The 23,962-nt window shown below is 66.0% G+C and overlaps 2 protein-coding genes across 2 annotated transcripts in view; both read right to left on the bottom strand.

Moving 5' to 3' along the window:
• Window positions 1–2: 2 nt before the first annotated feature.
• On the bottom strand, window positions 3–1,524 carry LOC128790496 (epiplakin-like; the record flags this gene model as incomplete). Its single annotated transcript, XM_053947317.1, has 1 exon — window positions 3–1,524. A coding segment is annotated over exon 1 (1,188 nt), but the record flags the coding sequence as incomplete, so codon positions are not given.
• A 10,924-nt stretch (window positions 1,525–12,448) lies between these two features.
• LOC128790030 (microtubule-actin cross-linking factor 1, isoforms 6/7-like) overlaps window positions 12,449–23,962 on the bottom strand; it is a 29,538-nt gene continuing 18,024 nt past the window's right edge. The window contains exons 27-39 of the mRNA XM_053946460.1: window positions 22,309–22,506; window positions 18,800–18,925; window positions 18,385–18,528; window positions 16,838–17,026; window positions 15,546–15,660; window positions 15,308–15,474; window positions 14,745–14,907; window positions 14,507–14,661; window positions 14,343–14,417; window positions 13,933–14,050; window positions 13,594–13,778; window positions 13,389–13,509; window positions 12,449–13,247 (exon numbers count right to left, since the gene is read on the bottom strand). Of these exons, the coding sequence (XP_053802435.1) occupies window positions 13,201–13,247; window positions 13,389–13,509; window positions 13,594–13,778; window positions 13,933–14,050; window positions 14,343–14,417; window positions 14,507–14,661; window positions 14,745–14,907; window positions 15,308–15,474; window positions 15,546–15,660; window positions 16,838–17,026; window positions 18,385–18,528; window positions 18,800–18,925; window positions 22,309–22,506 (1,803 nt within the window). The 3' untranslated portion in view covers window positions 12,449–13,200. The remainder of the gene's footprint in view (window positions 13,248–13,388; window positions 13,510–13,593; window positions 13,779–13,932; window positions 14,051–14,342; window positions 14,418–14,506; window positions 14,662–14,744; window positions 14,908–15,307; window positions 15,475–15,545; window positions 15,661–16,837; window positions 17,027–18,384; window positions 18,529–18,799; window positions 18,926–22,308; window positions 22,507–23,962) is intronic.

The following is a 23,962-nucleotide window of genomic DNA, read 5'->3' as shown; positions in this document are numbered from 1 at the left end:
CCCTTCCTGACGGCTTGGAATAGGGAGAGCATTTCTCCGGTGGACGGGTCCCTGTATCCAGTGATGGCTTTCTCAGCTGAAGACAGCTTCTCGTAAAGCTCTGGGCCAATGAGACCAACCCTGACAGCCTCGTCCACTGAGTAGCTTTTGTCCTTTAGGGGGTCTGTCAGGCTGCCCGTGGAGGCCTGGACTTGCAGGAGCATGAGAGCAGCACCAGGCACGAGGAGATGCTCCCTCAGCGCCTGGTAGAGGCTCTTCTGCTCCCCGGAAGGCAGGACAACACCAGCCACGCTCCTCGTCCCACGCAGGAAGTGCTGAACAATGTCATTCTCTGCCACCTCCTGGGCAGAAATGCTTCCCTCCTCGAGGCCTCGGAACACGTCATGGCTGATGATGCCAGAGTCCATCAGGTCCCTGCTGCTCACCCTCCCTCCCAGCCCTGGGAATGTGATTTGCAGCGGCAAGAGGAGGAAGCCTGAGGCTGGATCCACAACACACCTCCTCCTCAGCTCCGAGTAAGTCACCTTCTCCATAGTGCTGGGCTCAAGGAACACCTTGCTGTCCTCATTGCCGGGCTCAGAGGCGAGCTGGCTCATCTCTTCATCCAAATATCCCCTCTCGCAGGCCACATCTGCCGCGAGCCGGCCGCCGGTGGCCGGGTCGATGACGCCTCCAGTTGCCATCTGGGCCTGGAGCAGGCGAATGCCCTGCTCCCTCCCCACCAGCTCCTTCTGGATCGCCTGGTAGAGGGAGATTTTCTCTTCTGTGTAGGGGTCCACAAAGCCAGTAGCAGCTCTGTCAGCCGAGAGCAGCCTCTCCTTCAGCTCCAGCCCCACCAGCCCCATCCGCACGGCTTCTGCCACGGGGACACGACGGCTCCTCAGCGGGTCGCAGATGGAGCCCGTGGCCGCCTGGGCCTCGAGGAGGCAGAGGGCCGAATCCAGGCTCAGCAGGTGCTCTCTGGTGGCCTCATAAAAGCTCATTATCCTCTTTGAAGCCTCTACGTACACGCCTGCAATGCTGCCAGCTGTCTCCGAGGGCTCCCCGGGAGCATCCGGCCCCGCGTCCCTGCCAGCTGCTTTTTGCTGCTTGCACGGCATCGTGTCCTGGCACAAGCGGTTTGTCCCTGACACGTCTTCCCCGGGAGAGCTGGGAACAGCGTGGCCATTCACTGCTGGCTTGCTCTCCATCCTCCTGCTGCACGCCTCTCACAGCTCTCAGGACTCTGCGGAGAGAGGGAGAGCTCAGTGAGAAATCAACTTCTCCATGGTTTGCATGTCAAATACAGGGAAATCGGAAACAGAAATATTCTCAGGCAGGAGGAAGTGACAGCCGGAGGCTGAACATGTCCAAACTTGGTGTGCCATCCTGAGGGATCTGGCCAAACTCAAGGACTCAGTGGATGAGAAGCTCCACATGCCCTGGCACCCCCAAAATCCCCGTGCCCTGGGCTGATCCCCCAGTGTGGGCAGCAGCAAAGAAGGGGGGGATTCTGCCCCTCTGTCCCTGTGCCGACCTGCAGAGCTGCCCCAGCTGCTGGAGAGAGCCCAGAGGAGGCCCCGGAGCTGCTCCAGGGCTGGAGCCCCTCTGGAGCCAGGCTGCAAGAGCCGGGGGTGCTCACCTGGAGAGGAAAAGGCTCCAGGGAGAGCTCAGAGCCCCTTGAAGGGCCTAAAGGGGCTCCAGGAGAGCTGGGAAGGATGTGGGACAAGGGGCTGGAGTGACAAGCAAGGGTGAACGGCTCCCCACTGCCAGAGGGCAGGCACGGATGGGATTTTGGGAAGAAATCCTTCCCTACGAGGGTGGTTTGGCCCTGGCACAGGGAGCCCAGAGAAGCTGTGGCTGCCCCTGGATCCCTGGAATTTTTCCAGGCCAGGCTGGATGGGGCTTGGAAGGTCCCGTGGAAGGTGTACCCTGCTCATGTCACAGGGTGGGACTGGATGGGCTTTGGGGTCCCTCTGCACCCAAACCATTCCATGATTCTGTGATTCTGGGGGTGCTGGCATGCAGGTCCATGTGCTCCCACACGGCTGCTGCACGAACCCCCCTGTCCTTCCCCTGTCCCCCCCTTGTCACCCTGTCCAAGCAATGCAAGGAAGGCAGAGGCTCCATCTCGGCGCGCAGTGGCCACCAGGCCACCTCCAGGGCTACCTCAGGGTGAGATTGCACCTAGTCCAAACCTGCCCTCCTGCTTGCAAAGCTGTGGGATGCACTCGTGCCAGAGACCGGAACAGTTCGTGCCTCAAACATTGCTATGAAATTGTGCTCACGAAGCCCACCCCTCCCTAAAGAATGCCTGGCTGGAACTTCGGGCTGAAAGTCGAACTGCTGAGATTAGATAAAGGGGAAGCCATTCCTCAGGGGAGAAGTAAACAAGTAAACAAGGAAAAGAATGCGAGCCAAAGCCAGCAGCTGCGCTAGGAACCGTCTCGGGCTTGCCTCGGGGTGGGCGAGGCCCAAAAAAACCCTTGCTGGGAGCAGGTTTGCAGAGATTCCCCCCCAGCCGAGGTGGGGCAGGAAGTTTCGGTGTGCTCTCACCCGTGCTCAGGGGCAGTGAGCCCATCCTCCCTTACACACCCTGGCCGTGGAACCCCCAGCTCGGGGAAGGCCACATCCACGGGACATCCACGTCAGAGGCGGCTGAGGGGTGCCTTCCTCCATCAAAGACCCCCGAAGTGGCCCCCGGAGTCACTCCTGAAGCCTTGCACCACAGGACTGCGCTAGACAAACCGGGAGTCTGTTGTAAGGGACAATGGCAATCCCCGGGGGGGGTTTCCTACCTGGCCTGAGCATATTAACCCACCCGTGCTTTCCAGGGGGAAAAGCACCACCAGGACCAGCTGGAGAGGGGATCAGCAGAGCATCGCTGGGCTCCACGGATGGTGATATTTTCTTTATTCTGTCTCTGTCGCTCTCTTTTCTATTTTTCTATTTCTTTCTCCCTCTCTCTCTCTCTCTCGCATGTTTACTATCAGATAAAACCCATACTATTGACTTTGGCATAGGGTTTCGTTTGCACCTTAATTCGGGCGGAGGCATTCCTAATAACCTTAATAACTGCATCCTGACCGCTTGGATCTGCCCCCCGCCCGGCAGGCTGGAGGGTGCCCGTGGTGGAGCAGGGGCGTGCCGAGCTCTGGGAGCTGCGGTCAGCCTCGGCCTCCGGGCTGTGGCCGCGGCACACGGCGGCACGGGAGCCTCCCTGCCCGCAGCCTCCGCAGCCTCGGTGCCAGCACCCCGCAGGAGGACGTCCTGCAGCAGCAGGCGGCGGGGTGGGAGCCGGCTGGAGGAGAGGGAGGGCAGGGGGGATGGCTGATTCCCTCGTGAACGCCACCCGCCCAGGGCAGAGCCCCAGCCCCGGTGCCCAGCGGGCTCTGTCAGGGCTGGACTGGCCCCCACAGCGGTCGGTGAGGCCACGGGCCAAGCACCAAGTGCAGTGGGGGGACCAAGGAGCCGTGCCCGGCCGAGCTCCTGCAGCCGAGCAGGGCGGTCACGGTGCTGCCCTCCGGGATCGCTGGACCCGGCTGCAAGGGCACAGCCAGGGCAGGGCTGCCTCGAGGTGTCCACCACACAGAGCCCCAGGGTTCTGTGCCACACGGACCCCCACGCGGAGGTCACATCGAGTGGGGACAGCGTGGAGCGGCTCTGTCTCATTGCCTGGAGCTCATCTGCGCCCCGGCCCCAGCCGTGTAAACAAGTGCCGGGAGCGAAAAGCACCCTGAAGGTGCCGGCGGGTGCTGTGCCCGGGCTCTGCCCACCCCAGGAGCAGCCTCTCCAGCGGGGCTCCGTGCACCCGGCTTCGTCCCCACGTGTCCCTCCAGCGCACTCCGTGCCCCTCGGCCACGCCAGCACCTCTTCCTTACGCGTGCTCCTCTGTCCCAGCCGTGCTCCGGGCTCGCTGCCCGGCCCGGGGAAAGGTCTCGACAGGAGCCGGCTCCCTCCGCCCGGTGATGTCAGCGCGGCTCGGATCTGCCCGGGCAATGCTGTTTGTGTTTGCAGGATCAGGATCGCGCCCGGCTCCGGCGCCAAGAGGTGGGGACGGGCGGGAGGCCCCGGGGCTGCGCCGGCCTCCGGGAAGGACTGGAGAGGGCAGGGGGACTCGGGGGTCTCTGCCTGGGGGGAAGGGGGACCCTGCGGGGGAGGGCGAGGGGTCCAGCTGCTGGCTGAGAGCCGGGACAGTTGCCGTGTCCTGCTCTGCGGGCTGGCAGCCAGGGGCTTCCCCACCTCCTCTGTCCCACGGGCTCACCCCGGCCGCCCACGCCCACTCGGGCATCCCTGTGCCATGCTCATGCAAAACACCTGCGGGGCTGGCAGCACCTCCCACCGGCTCTGCCCGCCCCGCTCCTGGGGCCGGGGAAGCCGCGGCTGGCCCCGCAGCCCTCTCCCGGCAGAGCGATTCCGGGCTGGACGGCACCGGCTGTGCTGCCCTTGGAAGGAGCCGTGACGTGGGCACAGCAGCGCTGGCAGCGCCGGTGTGGCTCCGGCGTCTGGAGAGCCCCCGGCGGGTCCCTGCGTGCCCCAGAGCTGGGGCGGCCGCGGACACCAGCGCCGGTGCGGTTCCAGCGTCAGGACAGCCCCAGGCAGGTCCCCACATGTCCCCAGAACCGAAGTGGCCGCCGCCACCGGAGCGCAGATGGAATCTGGGCCACTGGGATGGAATTGCCACCCACACCTGTGGAAGCCTGGGAGCCTGGGCGGCCGGGGAGCCAAAGGGCCGGGGTGCTGCCCCCCGCCCCTCCCCGGGCAGGGGGAGGCGGTGGGCGCGCAGCAGGGGAGGGCCCCGCTCCCTTTCGTCAAAAGGCGTCAGCCCCATCGGAAACTTTGAGTAACCGACTCTGCCGACGAAGGCAGGGAGATTCCTGGCAGAGGTGTTGGCACCTGCCACCCTCCCTCGGGCCACGGTCTCTCCCCGACGCGGGCAGCGCTCCCTTGGCAGCCGCAGCCGCTGCTCCGCGGCTTTCGCTCCCGGCTGCGTCAGGGAACGCGCTGGCACCGGTGCGAGCCGCGGCCCCCGCGCCCACCGCCACCCACGGGAGCCCCCGCGGGGCAATCCGCACGTCTGCACCCGCAGGGAGCACCCGGAGACCGGCACCGGCTGGGGAGGAGGCGCTGCCGGGGGCCCTGGGGAGGGACCGGGAGAAGGGACAGGTTTTACTGGCAGAGTGCGGGACTCGGTGTCGGGAGAGGGTGGCGGAGGAGTTGTTTGCGGGGGCACGGACTGCAGAGCGCTGGGAGAGGCTGGGGCTGGGGGTGGGAGCTTGGCGGGGCCGGGGAGCGCCTGCAGGGTGGTGTCTGTGGGGCAGGCCGAGGCCGGCGGTGTTTCGGGGGAGGGACAGCAGTAGGGAATTTTCTGGGGCAGTGACGGAGGGCGATGGGAACAGGGAGGGCACCCCCGCCGTGCCGGGGTCCTGCCCGGTGCCCGAAGGGGCTGCTGTAGGATGAAGTCGCACCCTGTCCACGGGGACACCTCACCGGGTGCCGTGGGAGGGTCCTGCCAGTCCTCCGCCTGCCCTGTCCCACTACCCGCCTCCTCCGCCGAGCCCGCCCGTGCCATCGGAGCCTCGAGGCATCACGGGCTTTCCCTGGGCAGCCATCACCTCCTGTCCCACTCCTGGGACGTGCCGGGGTTAGGGACCGCCATCCTCCCGCTGTGCCCCAGGGCGGCCGGTAGTGCCCAGGGTGCCACAGCGCCGTGCGGCTGCTGCCCTGCGCCCGCGGTCCCGCCCCGGCACCGGGAGCGCTGCCGCATTCCTCCCATTCCGGGGATGGCGAGAGCGCCTCCGTGCCCTGTAGCCCCGGCACGGCCCGCAGTGCCCAGCCAGGGCCCTCTCCTACCTGTGCAAGGTGCTCACACCGCGGGCTCCCCTGGCAGGTGCCTGGCGCTCCACGGCTTTGCCGCTGCTTCCTGCCCGGGACCAGAGCACGTTTAAAACCTGGCCCTTCCCCGCCCCTGGGGATGACACACCGGCCCAGCCCTTGCAGAAACTCGCGGGCCAGCCCTCCCCACGGCTCCCTCTGGGAGCTGGGGTCCCTCCTTGTAGGGGTTCACCGGTCCCAAAACGGCTGCGGTGCTGCAGGAGGTGGCCCCGTCCCGGTGGGCTGTGCCCTCCGCAGAGGAGGTGAGAGCGAAGGGTAGAGACCTTCCACCCCAGGGTCAGCACTGCCCAGCAGCTCCTCATCCTTCTCTCCATCACCCCCCGAACCCTCCCTGCTGCCAGCAGTGCCCCTGTGCCTGCTTGCAGTGGCTGGACCCAGGCTGCAGGTGCAGGGCTGATGGAACCCCAGTGTAGGCCTAGCCCTGGCACCACGGCAGCTGGGGTAGAGAGGGGGACCCTTCCCTGCTCCCCCCAGTCTTGCCCACGCCCCTGGATGTGCATAAAGCCTGAATTGCCCCAAACATGCCCAAACCATCCCGTTGCTGCTTGAGTCACCCAAACGTCCCTGCCCTGCCTCCGTCACCAGCTCCACACCCTCTCTCCAGACCCTGCAGCCAGCCCCACAAGCTGCTCCCGCTGCCCCCTGAGCACCCTGAGCCCCCTCCCCAGCGCCACAGGTGCCCAGTGGGCCCTGGAAGAGCAGCGGGTACCTCGCACGGGCGAAGAGGCCTTTGTGGCCACCGGGGCAGGGGGGCTGTGCCACAGCCTCCTTGGCTACCACCCTGCAGGGCGAGGTGCTGCGGGGAGGATGCGGCGCTTGGGCAAGGTGTTTACGGCGCGTGGGAGTGTGTTGTCTGGAGAGGTGCCGGTATCCAGGCACGGCTGGCTGCCGAGCCCACGGGCACGGGCCAGTGGGCACAAAGCCCTGGTGCCCGCCGTGGGTGCGGGCAGTCCTGGCAGCGCTGGTGCACCCAGCTGGAGGGGCATTCCCACTGGAATGGCAAACACCTGGGCAGGGAGGCCCCCCTGTGCCTGCTGCTTGGGCAGTGCCACGCTGGTGTGGTCCAGAAGGGCAGAGGAGGCTGGGCAGGGTCACCTGGAGCATCCAGAGCTGCAGAGCCGAGAGAGGCACTGGCTGGCACTCTGCCCTGGACTCGTGGGGCCGTGTCAGAACAGGGGCAGCCCCAGTGGGGCCAGTGAGAGGGCCAGGGGCTGCATCCTCCCCGGCAGGGGGGTGGCTGCAGTACCCAGAATCACAGAATAATGCCATCCCCGCTCCTGCAGGGATGGCAGCTGTGTCCCAGAAGCCGGCACAAGTTTCTGACGCCTGCCCGGGCGCTGGCGGAGGTGTCGCTCACGGGAGGCGCTGAGAGCCTTAATCCATCGGCAAACAGGGATGGGCGCCCGGTGACACCACAGAGGGCTCGGCGCCGGCCCCACACACCTTCCTGCTGCGTCTCGGCGGCTCCCCTGGGGCCCTGTGACCCACGCTGGAAGTTCAGAGAGCCCCGGGGCTGCAGCGGCACCAGGCACGGGCACGGTGGCCAGTGACCGGACAGATGGGCACGGCCGACGGGGGCACGGCCTCCCTGCCGGGCTGCAGGGACAGGCGGGAGGGGATCTCAGGTCCCTGTCGGGGCAGCACAGCTGTGCCCACAGGAGCCAGTGCACTGAGCTGGGCCGTACTGGGTTGTTCTGGGCCGTACTGGGCCATGCTGAGCCTGCCACGCTCCCCCTGCCAGGGCAGGGCAGCTGCCCGCGGGACGCGGAGGGGCTGTGGCGTTAATTAGCCGTAATGAGCAGCTGCGATTTGGGCAGATCCAGCCAAAGCACGCGCGGCTTCATCAAAGCTCCAGGGCTGCCGGCGAGGACGAGGAGCGACCAGCCTGGGCACCTCTCCCCTGCCTGTGGGCAGCTGCGCTCCCGGAGCCTCGGTGGCACCCCTGCCGTGCCGGCCAAGCTGCGGGGCCACAGGGCCACTGGCTGTGGGGAAGGGGAGCCCAGAGGCGCTGGGATATGGTCACTCCGTGCTGGAGGAGTTGTCCTCCACCAGAAACCCCGCGTGGGTGGGTTGGTGGGCAGCCAAGGTGGGCGTCATGGGCGCGCTGGCAGAGTTGCCACGCCCGGCCGCCGGCAGGGGCTGCAGGGAGGGCGCTGGGTCCCAGCGGGAGCGGTGGGAGCTCGGGCTGAGCTGGCAGAGCCAGCGAGGGGTCCCAGCAGCAGCCACTGCTCCCACACGCAGGGACGTCCCAGCCCCTGGCGCTCGCTGCCCAGCAGGCAGCACAAGCCCCCTGTGCCGTGTCCACCTGTCCCAGCCGCTGTCGGTCCAGCCTCACGGACAGCCCAAGGGCGAGCAGCAGAGTGCACAGGCCCCGGCTCTGGGGGGCTCCGGGAGCTGCCGGTGGCACCAGAGGAGCGGCAGTGGCAGCACACGGCGGCCAGGCCAGCTTGGCTGTGAGTAGCCACCCTCCCCACCTCTCCGGGTGGCTGCTGGGGAAGGGCCGAAGCAGGGCAGGAGCGCAGCCACCACCCGGGCTGGGGTCAGAGCTGGGAGGTGCCCGCTGGGCACCAGAAGCGGTGCCCGCAGCCTCACGCCCCGGTGAGCTCAGGTGCTCACGCACATTCGCCGTGCGAATGGCTCCTCACGCTCACACGCGTGCGCTTGGACACGCGCTGGCCCCAGCCCGGGATCAGAGCTGCTGTCGACGCCAACCCACGTGGCACCGAGGCCTCCGGCCCTGCCAGCATCCCTTGCCAACGTGCCACTGCCTCCAGCCCCGCCGATGTCCCAGCCCTGGGCCTGGATGGTGGCTTCGCGGGGCAGGATGGGGGCCGGAGGGCTCCAGGCTCTTGTCCCCTCCCCAGCCGCACCGTGCCAAGGTGCTGGAAAAGGCTTGGCCGGGTGCAGGTGGCAGGCAGGAGAGCCTGGTGCCTGCGGGTGGGAGATGGAGCAGCCTGGGACACAGCTGGGCTGAGGAAAAGCCAGGAGCAGAGTGGCACAAGCTGGGCTGTGCCTCCCGGGCCTGGCAGAGCTGCCCTGGCACCGGTTCTCTTCACACCCCAGAGAGAGGAGAGGAGTCTGGGGGGACTTGAGTGCTCTCCTCTTTGCCAATCCTCAGTCCTGGGGCACGGTGCAGCCAGGCTCGGCTGGCAGGGAGGAAGCGAGGGGCTCCAGCCAGGTCCGGGATTGCTGTGTGGGGTGTGTGGAATGGGACATCAGGCCGGCCACGTCCCCCTCCCAGGGTTCCCACAGACAGGGCGAGTGCTGGGGTGGCTGGGCAACAGGGCAGCACCCGCCTCTGGTTCCCTGTGCTGGGGTCAGCCAGCTCTGGGACAGCTGCTCTGAGCCATCAGCGGCGCTGTGGGACTCGGGGGGGCTCAGGGGCTCATGGCTGGTGGTGCCACCTGGGGCTGGTGGTGCCAACTGGGGCTGAATGGTCCCACCTGGGGCTGGTGGTGTCACCTGGGGCCGGTGGTCCCACCCCTGGCCAAGCCTCCAGCCCCACTCCCCACTGCTGCCACCCACTCACCCGCTGCCCTGGCAATGTGATCCCTCAAACTCGGCACGTGCCGTGGACACCAACCACGGAGAGCCACGGAGGCTCTCCCAGGACATCCCCGCTCCCCACCTCATCTCCTTGAGGACAGTGAAGCTCCAGTGGGTGAGGTTCCCGTGTGCCCATTCCTGTGCTCCGCGTGGGTGTGTCTGCCCATTGTATCACTGCCAGCCTCGCTGGCAACTAACAGCTGCTCGTGTCTCTTGCCCAGGGGCTGCGCCGCAGCGAAAACACAAAAGAGTTTGGTGTGGGCCCAGCCACGCCGTGCCTGCTGTCTCTGCTTCCCAAGCCAGCGCCGTTGCCCGGGGCTCGGGATGCGGCTGACACAAGCCGCGGTGCCGGCGGTGCCGGTGGTGCCAAGGCACGTTGCCCCAGCTGGGAGTGGTGGGTGAGATTTCCATAGGCGCAGGAATGTGCGGCGCAACTCGCGCCGGCGGTTCCAGCCCGGGACGCGTTGGCAGATGTGCCACCGAGAGCCCTGGGCTCAGCCCTGCTCTTGGGGGGCTGCAGCAGGGCTGGGCAAGGGGTCCTGACCTGTGCCAGGGCATCCATGGGGCTTCTCCGTGCACGGCCAGGGATGTGCCCAGCACGGGCACAATTCCAGTCCCGGACACTTTGGCTCTGTGCTTATTCAGAGAAGAAATGGTGGAGAGAGGGTTTTAGGGTGAAACAGTGCAAAAACAGAGCTGGAAGCCATGAGGACATGGCCGGGTGACCGAGAGGACTGGGATTGGGAGGGGACAGCCAGGCAGTGCTGGTGGGGGATCAAAGAGAACAACCACAGCCCTCATGTGCGGGGGTCTGGGACTCCCCCAAGGCAGGGAGGTGCCAGGCAAGGGTCGTGGTGCTGCAGTGCCTGGGGACAGTCCCCGTGCTCAAGGTGTCCCCCACCTCTAGGAGTGGGGCCACAACCAGTGCCCCCAGACACCCCATCCCATCCTGACAGGCAGCTGGGCCCACCCCAGCTGGGACAGGACGTGCAGGTGGTGGGTGCACAGCTGCCAGGAGCGTGCTGGCCGGGGGCCACGCGGACATTCCCGGTGCCCTCAGGGCTGCGGGGTGTCCAAAAAGCAGCCAGCAGCCAGGGACAGGGATCTGGCCTCTCGCCGTGCTGCCCACGGTGGGCGCTGGCAGCCGGGCACAGCAGGAATGCCAGCAATGCCTTCCTAGGAAAGGAGGGGATGCGGCGCCGTGCCCGCTGGCACCGCTGCAGCGCCTGGGGCTCGCCAGCCGCGACTCCGGCGCCGGGCGGCTCTGCCGGTGGCACCGGCTGGGGCACACCCAGCCGTGCCCGGCCTCCGTGTGCCACCGCGCTGCTGCGCACCTGCTGTGGCGGTGTGACACCCCCTGCCCTGACAGCAGCGAGGGGATGGACAGACTGACGGACTGCAGCCACTTGTTCCCGAGCAGATGGACAGACTGACGGACTGCAGCCCCTTGTCCTGAGAACAGACAGACAGACAGACTGATGGACTGCAGCCCCTTGTCCTGAGCAGATGGAGAGACTGCAGCCCCTTGTCCTGAGAACAGACAGACTGACAGACTGCAGCCCCTGTCCTGAGCAGATGGACAGACTGACAGACTGCAGCCCCTTGTCCTGAGAACAGACAGACTGACGGACTGCAGCCCCTGTCCTGAGCAGATGGACAGACTGACAGACTGCAGCCCCTTGTCCTGAGAACAGACAGACTGACGGACTGCAGCCCCTTGTCCTGAGAACAGACAGACTGACGGACTGCAGCCCCTTGTCCTGAACACACAGACAGACTGACAGACTGCAGCCCCTTGTCCTGAGCAGATGGACAGACTGACAGACTGCAGCTCCTTATCCTGAACACACAGAGTGACAGACTGCAGCCCCTTATCCTGAGCAGATGGACAGACTGACAGACTGCAGCCCCTTGTCCTGAGCAGATGGACAGACTGACCGACTGCAGCCCTTGTCCTGAGCACAGACAGACAGACAGACTGACGGACTGCAGCCACTTGTCCTGAGCAGATGGAGAGACTGCAGCCCCTTGTCCTGAGAACAGACAGACTGACAGACTGACAGACTGCAGCCACTTGTCCTGAACACACAGACAGACTGACAGACTGCAGCCACTTGTCCTGAGCACAGACAGACTGACACATTGCAGCTCCTTGTCCTGAGCACAGACAGACTGACAGACTGACGGACTGCAGCCCCTTGTCCTGAGCAGATGGACAGACTGACAGACTGACGGACTGCAGCCCCTTGTCCTGAGCAGATGGACAGACTGACAGACTGCAGCTCCTTGTCCTGAGCACAGACAGACTGACAGACTGCAGCGCCTTGTCCTGAGCAGCTGGACAGACTGCAGCCCCTTGTCCTGAGCAGATGGACAGACTGACCGACTGCAGCCCTTGTCCTGAGCACAGACAGACAGACAGACTGACGGACTGCAGCCACTTGTCCTGAGCAGATGGACAGACTGACAGACTGCAGCCTGAGTAAACTGACAGACTGACAGACTGCAGCCCCTTGTCCTGAGCAGATGGACAGACTGACCGACTGCAGCCCTTGTCCTGAGCACAGACAGACAGACAGACTGACGGACTGCAGCCCCTTGTCCTGAGCAGATGGACAGACTGACAGACTGACAGACTGACAGACTGCAGCCCCTTGTCCTGAGCAGATGGACAGACTGACAGACTGACAGACTGACAGACTGACAGACTGCAGCCCCTTGTCCTGAGCACAGACAGACTGACACATTGCAGCTCCTTGTCCTGAGCACAGACAGACTGACAGACAGACAGACAGACAGACAGACAGCAGCCCCTTGTCCTGAGCAGATGGACAGACTGACAGACTGGCTCCCCATCCTGACAGTGGGGTGAGCACACAAGTCCGACAGAGCGCATCCTCCCGCCCCGAGCAGACAGACAGACAGACCGACCGACCCCTGCTTCGGCTGAGGGGCAAGCAGGCAGACGGATGGCGCGGAGCTCCTCCCCGAGCAGACGGACGGACGGACGGACGGACGGACGGGGTGCTCGTAGAAAAAGGAACCTCACTACGGTTTATTGTGGCGGCGGGTGGGCCCGGCCGGGGTTACATTCAGCTCTACTGCTGTCCGGTTAGCGGGGGTGGCACGGTGGCACGAGCATGCGTCAGCAGGGCGGGGGTCCCGCTGCCCGCCGGTGCCGCCGGCAGGACGGGAGTGCAGCGCCAGGGACCCCCGCCCGTGGCGGCCCCGGGCCCCGCCGGGACAGGGGGCGGCCAGAGCCGGGGGCCCGAGCGCACGCACCGAAGGCCGAGGGGTGAGGGTTAGCACCAGAAACGGGGCTCGGCATCCGGCCAGGGGGCCCGGTGCCCGGGTACCGAGCCCGGCCACTTCCCGCCGGGGCATGGGAGGCACGATGGGGACACCCCCGTCAGCAGCGCCGGATGCCGGGGGTACCGCAGCCACCCTGAGCTGGCGGCACGGGAGAAGGGCAGGGGGTGCCCGGCCGGTCCCGCAGCCCCGGGCACTCGGAGCGGGGCACCGGGGCTGCCCGCTGGAGCCGTGGGGCGTGAGACCAGAGCCCGGGGGCTTGGTGAGTGTCGGGAGATACTTGCATATCCTCTGGAACGGGCGCCGGCGGGGTCGGTGACGGGCGTACAGCTCAGCCCCGCTCGGGGGGCCGCAGCGCCGGGCCGGAGACCCGCGGGGGGCGCGGCCGCGGCTTCGCCGTCCTCCAGCCCCGTGGAGGAGGGTCCTGAGTGGGGCCGGCCGAGGGTGCTGGGCGCAGGGCGGGCGCGGGGGTCAGCGGCAGGGGCTGCAGCGCTCCGGAGGGGACCCTTCGGGCGGCTCTGCGAGGGCACGGAGGGGCTGGGGCACGGAGCTCTCCTGCGCCCGGCCCGGCGGGACAGCCCCGCTGCCGCACCGCCACGGCACACGCCGAGCCCGGCTCCCCCGTGCCCCGCAGCCGCACGGGGCGGCACGGCGCTCACCTGGCGGTGCCACAGCCAGGCTCTCCTCAGCCGCGCTGAACTGCAGCTCGGCTCCGTCGGGCAGTCCCGAGCCCCGGGAGCGCGGACACCGGTCCCCGGAGCGCGTCCTCCGCAGCACCGACTGGGGAGGGTGAGCGTCAGTGCCCGCGGCGGGTGGGTTGAGGAGGGGGGTCGGGACTTCACGGGGGGGCTCCGCGGCCCTTACCTTCCTGGCCAGGGGGCTGCTGGGGGCCGAGGCGCTGCTGTAGAGGCTGAGGCTGGAGTTGGAGCGGCTCGGGGACAGCACTTTGGAGGAGGCGGCCGACTGGTTCCCGGCACACCTGGCGGCGGCTCCGAAGACGTCTGAGGACAGGTACTTCTCGTTGATCTTCAGGTTGGTCCTTCCCTTCACTGGGGACAACGGAGGGGGCGATGAGTGATGGGGTCCCAGCAGTGCGAGACCCTGGGGAGCGCGCTAAGCTGTGCCCCCCATGGCCCCGCAGGCACCGTGCCAGGCACGGGGACCCCACCGCACGAGTGCCCCGTGTGGGACGCCCACACCCACCTCTGCAGGGGTCGTTCTTCACCAGGAACTCGTCCAGGGCGATCCAGCCCCCACCCACCCGCACCATGAGGGTGCTGCGCAGGATCCGCACCATCCGCAGCTGCTGGGACTCCCCGAACTGCAGCGAGAGGGACGTTGGGGCAGGGCGGGGGCTATTGCCAGGGCTGGGCATTGGCAAGGGGTGCCAGAGCAGCCTGGCACAGCACCAGGGCAGGGACAGCAGCGAGAGCAGCCAGGGCAGCACCCAGACCTGCCCCTTCCTGCGGCCTCTCTGGCCCCGCTGGCACTGCCCTCCCGCAGGGGCCAGGGCTCCTCGGGGCAGGGGGATGTGCCCCCTCCCTGCCCCGGCACACAGGACCCCTGCACGGGGCGGGTGTCGGAGCAAGCCGGAGCCCCGGCTCGGCACTTACCCGGTACCTGTTGGCGCTGATCTGCTCCACCTGGAAGCGCTTGGCGCAGTTGCACTGGGCCACTTGCCTGTTCACCTGCGGGGGCACGCTCGGCTCAGCCCCAGGCGGGGCCCCCACCCTTCCAGCCGCCCCCCCCCCCACGCCGCCGCTGCCCGGCCCCACACCTCGTCCTGGATCTGATCGGCGTCGGCGGAGCGGCGCAGCGGGTCCCGGTTGGGGTGCAGAGCGCTGACGAACTCGTAGTAGTCGATGAAGCCGTCGCCGTTCATGTCGAAGATGGTGGCCACGGCATTCATCTCCAGGACGTTGGTGGGGAACTCTGTGGGGTGGGGACGGGGACCGTCAGCCCCCCCAGTGCCAGCCCCCTCAGCCTCCTCCAGCCCCCCCCGCCCCAGCACCCACTGGAGGCAAGGACGCTCTCGATGAATTCCCGCTGGCTGATGCGCCCGTCCTGGTCCCTGTCGATGCCGCGGAAAACGTCCAGGACGCGGGACTTCATCTGGCTGATCCACTGCATGTAGCGCTTCCTCCAGACCCCGAAGTCAAAGTGCGCGAACTCCTCCAGCTTGGAGGGGCACACGGGGATGAACACGGCAGCCGGACCCCCTCGTGCCCCCCGCGCCAGCCCGGTTCACCACGCTGTGCCCACGTTCAGCCTCAGTCGCACAGCCTGGCTGCTCCCAGCCCTGGCGCTGCCAAAGCTGCAAGGTGGGGGGGGGAGGGTCTCTGCCCAGGACCCCCGACTCTGTGGTGCACGGGGGCCCCTGGGCTCCGGCAGCCACTCTGGGATGTCAAGGTGCGCCCACGGGGTGTGCTGGCACCCCCAGCTGCACGGACAGGCTCTGGGGCTGCTGACCCCATCTGCATCTGACCCGGCCGGGGGCGGGGGGGGGCTCATGGGCAGAAGATGAGAGGAACTACTCAGGACCCCCAGGGCAGTGGGACCCCCGGGGTGCCACCCCTACCTCCCGCAGGCGCTGCAGGGCCGTCTCCAGCCGGTACTGCCGGTCCAGGGCCAGCAGCCAGAGCTGCTGCCAGCGGTGCAGGAGCTGGGCCATGAGGGGCGTCTGGGGCTCCAGCCCCCCGAGCGGCACCGCCGCCGTGCCCTGCGCTTTCCCGCCGCTGCGGCGACCTGCGGAGAGGGGGGTGAGGGGGCGGCCGGGGCTCCGGGGCGTGTGAGGGGGCGGTGATGGGGCTCCTTACGTGTGGCCAGTCGGCGGGTGGCCGGGGGGCCCAGATCCACCGCCAGCTTCCGCTTGCAGCTCTTGGTCACCTTCTCCACGTCAGGCTGCTTGCGGTTCAGCTCCTCCATGAACACCTGCAGGGGAGCGCTGGCGCTGAGCGCGGGCCGGCACAGACCCCCGTGTTCCCCAGCCCCACCATGTTCCACAGCCCCCCATGCTCCACAGCCCGCCCTGTGCTCCACATCCCCCCCGTGCTCCACATCCCCTCCGTTCTCCACAGCCCCCCGTGCTCCCCAGCCCCGCCATGTTCCACATCCCCTCCGTTCTCCACAGCCTGCCCTGTGCTCCACATCCCCCCCGTGCTCCACATCCCCCCCGTGCTCCACATCCCCTCCGTTCTCCACAGATCCCCCGTGCTCCACATCCCCTCCGTTCTCCACAGATCCCCGTGCTCCCAGGCCCGCCATGTTCCACAGCCCCCCATGCTCCACATCCCCCCCGTGCTCCACATCCCCCCGTGCTCCACATCCCCTCCATTCTCCACAGACCCCCCGTGCTCCCCAGTTCCCCCATGCTCCACAGCCTCCCCCTGTGCTCCTCATCCCCTCCGTTCTCCACAGACCCCCGTGCTCCCCAGGCCCCCCCATGCTCCACATCCCCCTTGTACTCCCCAGGCCCCCATGTCCCACAGCCCCCGTGTGCTCCTCAGCCCCCCGTGATCCACAGCTCTCCCGTGCTCCTCAGCCCTCCGTTCTCCACAGACCCCCCGTGCTCCCCAGCCCCACCATGTTCCACATCCCCTCCGTTCTCCACAGATCCCCCGTGCTCCCCAGGCCCCCCCATGCTCCACATCCCCCCATGCTCCACATCCCCCCCGTGCTCCACAGCCCCTCCATTCTCCACAGACCCCCCCTGCTCCCCAGGCCCCCCCGTGCTCCACATCCCCCTTGTACTCCCCAGACCCCCCGTGCTCCCCAGGCCCCCCGTGCTCCCCAGGCCCCTCGTGATCCACAGCTCTCCCGTGCTCCCCAGCCCTCTGTTCTCCACAGTCCCCTCCGTTCTCCACAGACCCCCATGCTCTACAGCCCCCCTCTGCTCCCCAGCCCCGGGGACTGCAGACCCGCTGTCCCCTCCCGAACCAGCAGCGTGTGCTGTGGACACGGTGGGCTCGGGCAGCACAATTCGAAAGCGACCACCACCCACGAGCCCAGCGCTCCCCAGAGTCCCCCCCGGCGCTGGCCCAGGGCCGCACGGGGCGTGCTCGGGGGGATGCCGCGGTCGCCAGGGAGAGCCGGGCTGGGGCTCCCTCACCGCGTGCTGGGCGCTGAGCTCCTCCAGCGGCTCGGCCTCCTCCGGCAGCGGCTCCTGGTCCCGCAGCCCCAGCGCCTCCTCGGCCGCCGTGATCCAGTCCAGCAGCTGCGCCGTCTCCTCCCGCTCGGCCGCCAGCGCGGCCGCCTGCGCCCGCAGCCGCTCGCCCTGCTGCTGCGCCCAGCTCAGCACCTGCAGGGCAGCCAGGGACAGTGGGGCACGGGGGTGGGGGCACCGGGATGCCCCCCCTGGGGCGGATGCCACGGGGCCACTGCTTTGGCGGGGGGACGAGTCAGCAGCGGGAGCCGCGGCCAGCCCGGCCGCGGGACAGGCTCAGGGACCCCCACCAACTTCCAGTGACAATGGGGCATTGTAAAACGTAGGTGAGCCCAGTGGGAAGAAATTATGATGTCTAACTTTAGTTTAGACAGCTGAATGATTTCTTTGTTATAACTATGCTATAATACATTAATATATTATATAAAAGAAGATACTGAAACTACATACTTACTTTTCCTAACTACTAAGTCTCTCTCACAACTCGTGACTCTCTTCTCGAGAGTCTAAACGCAAGTAAATCTGATTAACCATCAAGCTCAAACAATCCTCACCAAAATCTAATCAAGCCCCAAGCAAACAATTCTCTAAACACATTCCACATAAAAAAAACCAAGGAGCATAAATAGAAATTGTTTTCTCTTTGTGTCCTCTATACTACTCTATAAAAAAAAAATCCTAAAAAAAAAAAAAAAAAAAAAAAAAAAAAAAAAAAAAAGTACTTACCACAACGGGGCAGGGACTGGGGAGTGCACAGCCCACCACGACTGTGGGGCAGGCACATGGACCCCCGGCCAGCAGCTGTAGTGAATGTGGGGCAGGGACACGGGGCAGGGACACAGGGCAGGGACACGGGGCAGCACCAGGCTCCTGCTGGACAGCTGGGGCAGGGCTGGAGGCGCTGCCCCCATGTGCCGGGGGTCCCCAGGTCTGTGCTGCGTGGACATGGCTGCTCTCCCATTTTGGGGTGAGTGGGGTGGGGGGGCGGCAGCCCCAGAGCAGATCCTGCAGGTCTCTGCTCAATAAGGGCTTTGTGTGGGATCGGCTGAACTCGCCAGACCAGTCCCAGGAGTGCCAGGAGCCTCTTACCTGCAAATCCTGAGCAACCCAGGGAGGCTCTGGGCCACTGTGGGAGCATGGTCGGGGGTGAGGGTCCCTAGGACACTGCTCCCAGGTTTCCCTGCCTCAGCTGCGTGGCGGCTGCCATTGCAGGGGAATGAGCCACCCCCATCCAAGGGGGCTGTGGAGGCCCCAGGTGACCCCGTGAGGCCACAGGATGGGGGAGCAGGGGGTGACACTGGCAAGGCCAAGACCCTCTGGGGCCGAGCACCCCCAGATCCTGCAGTGCTCTGGCTGGGGGGGACGGCACCTGGCAGTCCCTGGTGGCTGGGAGAGGCGTGGGGTTGTGGCACAGGTATGGGGCCGTGCTTTCCCCAGGTGCAGGTGCCACTCTGCTCCCCTGGGCAGGGATGGGAACGGGGCACCTGCCTCACCTCCTGGAAGCGGCTCTTGGCGACCGTGACCCAGGATTTGATGGTGATGATGGAGTCGGGGTGGCAGGTGGTGAGGATCTCCTCCCCCAGCGAGGTGATGCACTCCAGCTCCAGCTGCTGGCACTGCAAGGACTGCATCAGCTCCTGGGGGGACACGGACCACGGCACCGTCAGGTCTCAGCCCTCCAGACACCCCCCTGCAGCACAGGGACTGGTGGATTGGGGTGGGGGTGCCCAAATCTCCCCACCTCAGGGCATCTGGGGGCCCCAAGCCCGGCGTTCTTGGTGCTCAACATCCCAAATCTCTCAGCGGTGGCACCCAGCATCCCATGTCTGCCCACCACAGGCCAGCAGGGGCCGGCTGACCCCAGTGATGGAGGTCCTGGGGCGGGGGCTGGTGGGGGCTGGCACCCACCTGCAGCTGGGCCTGGCACTCCTGCACGGCCGCCTCCTCCTCGGGGAACACTCCGTACTTGAGGGTCTTCTCCGACTCGGTCAGGCGCCCCAGGAAGGAGTGCACCAGGCTGTGGAACTCCTCCGCCTGCCACGACAGTGGGGACCCGCTCAGCACTCGCCCTGCAGCCCCAGCTCCCAGCCCCTGAGCCCCCGGCCCCTGAATCTCCTGGGCAGAGCCCGAGCCCTGCGCTGCTGGGTGGACGAGCCTCTGCTGCCAACCCCGCTCCAATCCCACGGTGGGATCGAGGGGGGAGACCCCGCACCCAGCTCTACTGAGGCAGAGTGGAAATCTAACAAGGTAGAAATCCATTTAGATTTAGGTGAAATGTGCCTCTTTGAGCTTGCTAGCGTGAGTAAAATATGCTGTTTATTCTGGTAACTTTGCAACACTAGTAAAACTGGCCCAGCTGAGGAGAAAGAATTTGAATTTCCAAGCCGAAGAGATAAAAGGTAAGAAAGACTCCTCGAACCTTGAAACAGACAAGGCAAAGTGACCCAGGAGTTCTTTCTGTACTTTGTGACAAAAACCTAAGTACAAGTGTAACCAGCTGCAAGTGTAACAGCAGAATGAATACATGAACCTATTGTGAAATTCTATACATATGTAAATTAGCAAGGAGTAATAAGAAAATATCAGGAGTCCTCAGGGGCATGCATGTCCTTTGAAAGGGAACAATCCCTCACACGCTGAAATAAACATACCGTCCCTACAAATCTTTATAGGAATTGTGGGGTTTTGATTTTTCGTCTCCACGTTTCACTACACCGGGACACAATTTCCTCTGACCCTCCAGTACCTCCCTGTGCCGCCCAGCCACCTGCCCCGGGCACTCTGCACGCACTCACACCTGTAACAGGCACCCAGCCTGGCACCCGGCCTGGCACCTTGCGACAGCACCTCGCAGCACCACACCCCGAGCCCAGGCACCCCACAGAGAACCCCGAACGGCACAGCCCCCACACCGCCCAGGTAGCCCAGGAGACCTCCCCAAGTTCACGGCCACCCACCAAGCCTGGGCACCCCACGGAGCACCCTGGAAGTGCGGGCACCCACCTGCCGAGCACCCCACACAGCACACCCCAAAGCACGGCCACCCACCATCTGAGCACCCCCCAAAGCACGGCCACCCACCACACCATAGAGCACCCCCCAAAACACGGCCACCCACCACCCGAGCACCCCACACAGCACCCCCCAAAACACGGCCACCCACCACCCGAGCACCCCACACAGCACCCCCCAAAACACGGCCACCCACCACCCGAGCACCCCACACAGCACACCCCAAAGCACGGCCACCCACCATCTGAGCACCCCCCAAAACACGGCCACCCACCACCCGAGCACCCCACACAGCACACCCCAAAGCACGGCCACCCACCACACCATAGAGCACCCCCCAAAACACGGCCACCCACCGCCCGAGCACCCCCCAAAACACGGCCACCCACCACCCGAGCACCCCACACAGCACACCCCAAAACACGGCCACCCACCACCCGAGCACCCCACACAGCACACCCCAAAACACGGCCACCCACCACCCGAGCACCCCACACAGCACACCCAAAAACACGGCCACCCACCACCCGAGCACACCCCAAAGCACGGCCACCCCCTGCCCGAGCACCCCACACAGCACACCCCAAAACACGGCCACCCACCACACCATAGAGCACCCCCCAAAACACGGCCACCCACCACCCGAGCACCCCACACTCCCACATCCATCTCAGCCTCCCCACACGGGTGCTCCGGCTGCAGACCCCAACCCAGAGATTCCCCTGCTGCAGACCTCAACCCGGGGGTTTCCCAGCTGCAGACCCCAACCCAGGGATTCTCCTGCTGCAGACCCCAGCCCGGGAATTCCCAGCTGCAGACCCCGACCCGGGGATTCCCCTGCTGCAGACTCCAATGTGGGGGCTCCCCTGCTGCAGACCCCAACCCAGAGATTCCCCTGCTGCAGACCCCAGCCCAGAGATTCCCCTGCTGCAGACCCCAACGCAGGGGTTCCCCTGCTGCAGACCTCAACCTGGGGGTTTTCCAGGTGCAGACCCCAACCCAGAGGTTTCCCAGCTGCAGACCCCAACCCAGGAATTCTCCTGCTGCAGACCCCAGCCCAGAGATTCCCCTGCTGCAGACCCCAACCCAGGGATTCCCCTTCTGCAGACTCCAATGTGGGGGCTCCCCTGCTGCAGACCCCAACCCGGGGGCTCCCTGGCTGCAGACCCCAACCCGGGGGTTCCCCAGCTGCAGACCCCAACCCAGAGATTCCCCTGCTGCAGACCCCAACCCGGGGTTTTTCCAGGTGCAGACCCCAACCCAGGAATTCCCCAATCACAGACCCCAGCCCAGAGATTCCCCTGCTGCAGACCCCAGCCCAGGGGTTCCCCAGCCACAGACCCCAACCCAGGAATTCTCCTGCTGCAGAACCCAACCCAGAGATTCCTCTGCTGCAGACCCCAGCCCAGAGATTCCCCTGCTGCAGACCCCAACCCGGGGTTTTTCCAGGTGCAGACCCCAACCCAGGAATTCCCCAATCACAGACCCCAGCCCAGAGATTCCCCTGCTGCAGACCCCAGCCCAGGGGTTCCCCAGCCACAGACCCCAACCCACGGATTCCCCTGCTGCAGACCCCAGCCCAGAGATTCCCCTGCTGCAGACCCCAGCCCAGAGATTCCCCTGCTGCAGACCCCAACCCAGGGGTTCCCCTGCTGCAGACCCCAACCCGGGAATTCCCAGCTGCAGACCCCAACCCGGGGATTCCCCTTCTGCAGACTCCAATGTGGGGGCTCCCCTGCTGCAGACCCCAGCCCAGAGATTCCCCTGCTGCAGACCTCAACCCGGGGGTTTCCCAGCTGCAGACCCCAACCCAGGAATTCTCCTGCTGCAGACCCCAGCCCAGGAATTCCCCTGCTGCAGACCCCGACCCGGGGATTCCCCTTCTGCAGACTCCAATGTGGGGGCTCCCCTGCTGCAGACCCCAACCCGGGGGCTCCCTGGCTGCAGACCCCAACCCGGGGGTTCCCCAGCTGCAGACCCCAACCCAGAGATTCCCCTGCTGCAGACCCCAACCCAGGGTTTTTCCAGGTGCAGACCCCAACCCAGGAATTCCCCAATCACAGACCCCAGCCCAGAGATTCCCCTGCTGCAGACCCCAGCCCAGGGGTTCCCCAGCCACAGACCCCAACCCAGGAATTCTCCTGCTGCAGAACCCAACCCAGAGATTCCTCTGCTGCAGACCCCAGCCCAGAGGTTCCCCTGCTGCAGACTCCAGTGTGGGGGTTCACCTGCTGCAGACCCCAGCCCAGAGATTCCCCAGCTGCAGACCTCAACCTGGGGGCTCCCTGGCTGCAGACCCCAACCCGGGAATTCCCCTGCTGCAGAACCCAACCCGGGAATTCCCCAACCACAGACCCCAACCCAGGGGCTCCCCGGCTGCCCCCCCAGCCCAGCCCAGCCCTCACCTGCCGCAGCGCAGCCTCCAGCCGGGCCTGCTTGGACAGGGAGAGCTTGCAGACCAGGTCCCAGCGGGTGCTGAGCTCCTCCACCTGCCGCTGCAGCCACTGCGAGTCCACGCTGCTGCTGCCGCGCGTCAGGTCCCGCACCGAGCGCTTCAGCGTCTTGATGCAGCTGGCACGCTTGCCCAGCTCCTTCTGGAACACCTGGCAGGGAGGGCGGGAGGGTGGGACAGGGACCCCGCGACTGTGCAGGGTTCCCCTGCGCCCCAAACCCTCAGAGAAGTGGGCACAGGGCTCTAATGCACCTCAAACCCTCACAGCAGTAGGCACAGGGCTCTCCTGTGCACCCCAAACCCCCACAGCAGTGGGCACGGGGTTCCTGTGCACCCCAAACCCTCAGAGCAGTGGGCACAGGGCTCTCCTGCACCTCAAAGCCTCACAGCAGTGGGCACAGGATTCTTGTACACCCCAAACCCTCACAGCAGTGGGCACAGGACTCTCCTGCACCTCAAACCCTCAGAGCAGTGGGCACGGGGTTCTCCAGCACCCTAAACCCTCACAGCAGTGGACACAGGGTTCCCCAGCACCCCAAACCCTCACAGAAGCAGGCATGGGGTTCCCCAGCACCCCAAACCCTCACAGAAGCAGGCACGGGGTTCTCCTGCGCCCCAAACCCTCAGAGCAGTGGGCACAGGGCTCTCCTGTGCACCCCAAACCCTCACAGCAGCGGGCACGGGGTTCTCCAGCACCCCAAACCCTCACAGAAGCAGGCACGGGGTTCCCCAGCACCCCAAACCCTCACAGCAGTGGGCACAGGACTCTCCTGCAGCCCAAACCCTCACAGAAGCAGGCACGGTGTTCTCCTGCACCCCAAACCCTCACAGCTGTGGGCACAGGGCTCTCCAGCACCCCAAACCCTCACAGTAGTGGGAACAGGGTTCCTGTGCAGCCCAAACCCTCACAGCAGTGGGCACAGGACTCTCCTGCAGCCCAAACCCTCACAGAAGCAGGCACGGGGTTCCTGTGCACCCCAAACCCTCACAGCAGTGGGCACAGTGTTCCCCAGCACCCCAAACCCTCACAGAAGCAGGCACGGTGTTCTCCTGCACCCCAAACTCTCATAGTAGTGGGCACAGCATTCCTGTGCACCCCAAACCCTCACAGCAGTGGGTACAGGGCTCTCCTGCACCTCAAACCCTCAGAGCAGTGGGCACGGGGTTGCCCTGCACCCCAAACCCTCACAGAAGCAGGCATGGGCTTCTCCTGCACCCCAAACCCTCACAGAAGCAGGCATGGGGTTCCATGCACACCCCAAACCCTCACAGAAGCAGGCACGGGGTTCCATGCGCACCCCAAACCCTCACAGAAGCAGGCACGGGGTTCCATGTGCACCCCAAACCCTCACAGAAGCAGGCACGGGGTTCCATGTGCACCCCAAACCCTCACAGAAGCAGGCACGGGGTTCCATGCGCACCCCAAACCCTCACAGAAGCAGGCACGGGGTTCCATGCGCACCCCAAACCCTCAGCGCAGTTGGCACAGGGTTGCCCTGCACCCCAAACCCTTCCCAGCTCTGGGGCACATCCCCCAGTACCAGGGCGAGGGGCGCAAGCTGGGGTCAAGCAGGGGTCGCCCCGGTGGGTGACGCCCCGTCCTGTCC

Source organism: Vidua chalybeata, chromosome 1, assembly GCF_026979565.1.
Source record: "Vidua chalybeata isolate OUT-0048 chromosome 1, bVidCha1 merged haplotype, whole genome shotgun sequence".
Lineage (NCBI taxonomy): Eukaryota > Metazoa > Chordata > Aves > Passeriformes > Viduidae > Vidua > Vidua chalybeata.
The sequence above is the reverse complement of the archived record's forward strand: the minus strand, read 5'-3'. Positions and strand labels throughout refer to the sequence as shown.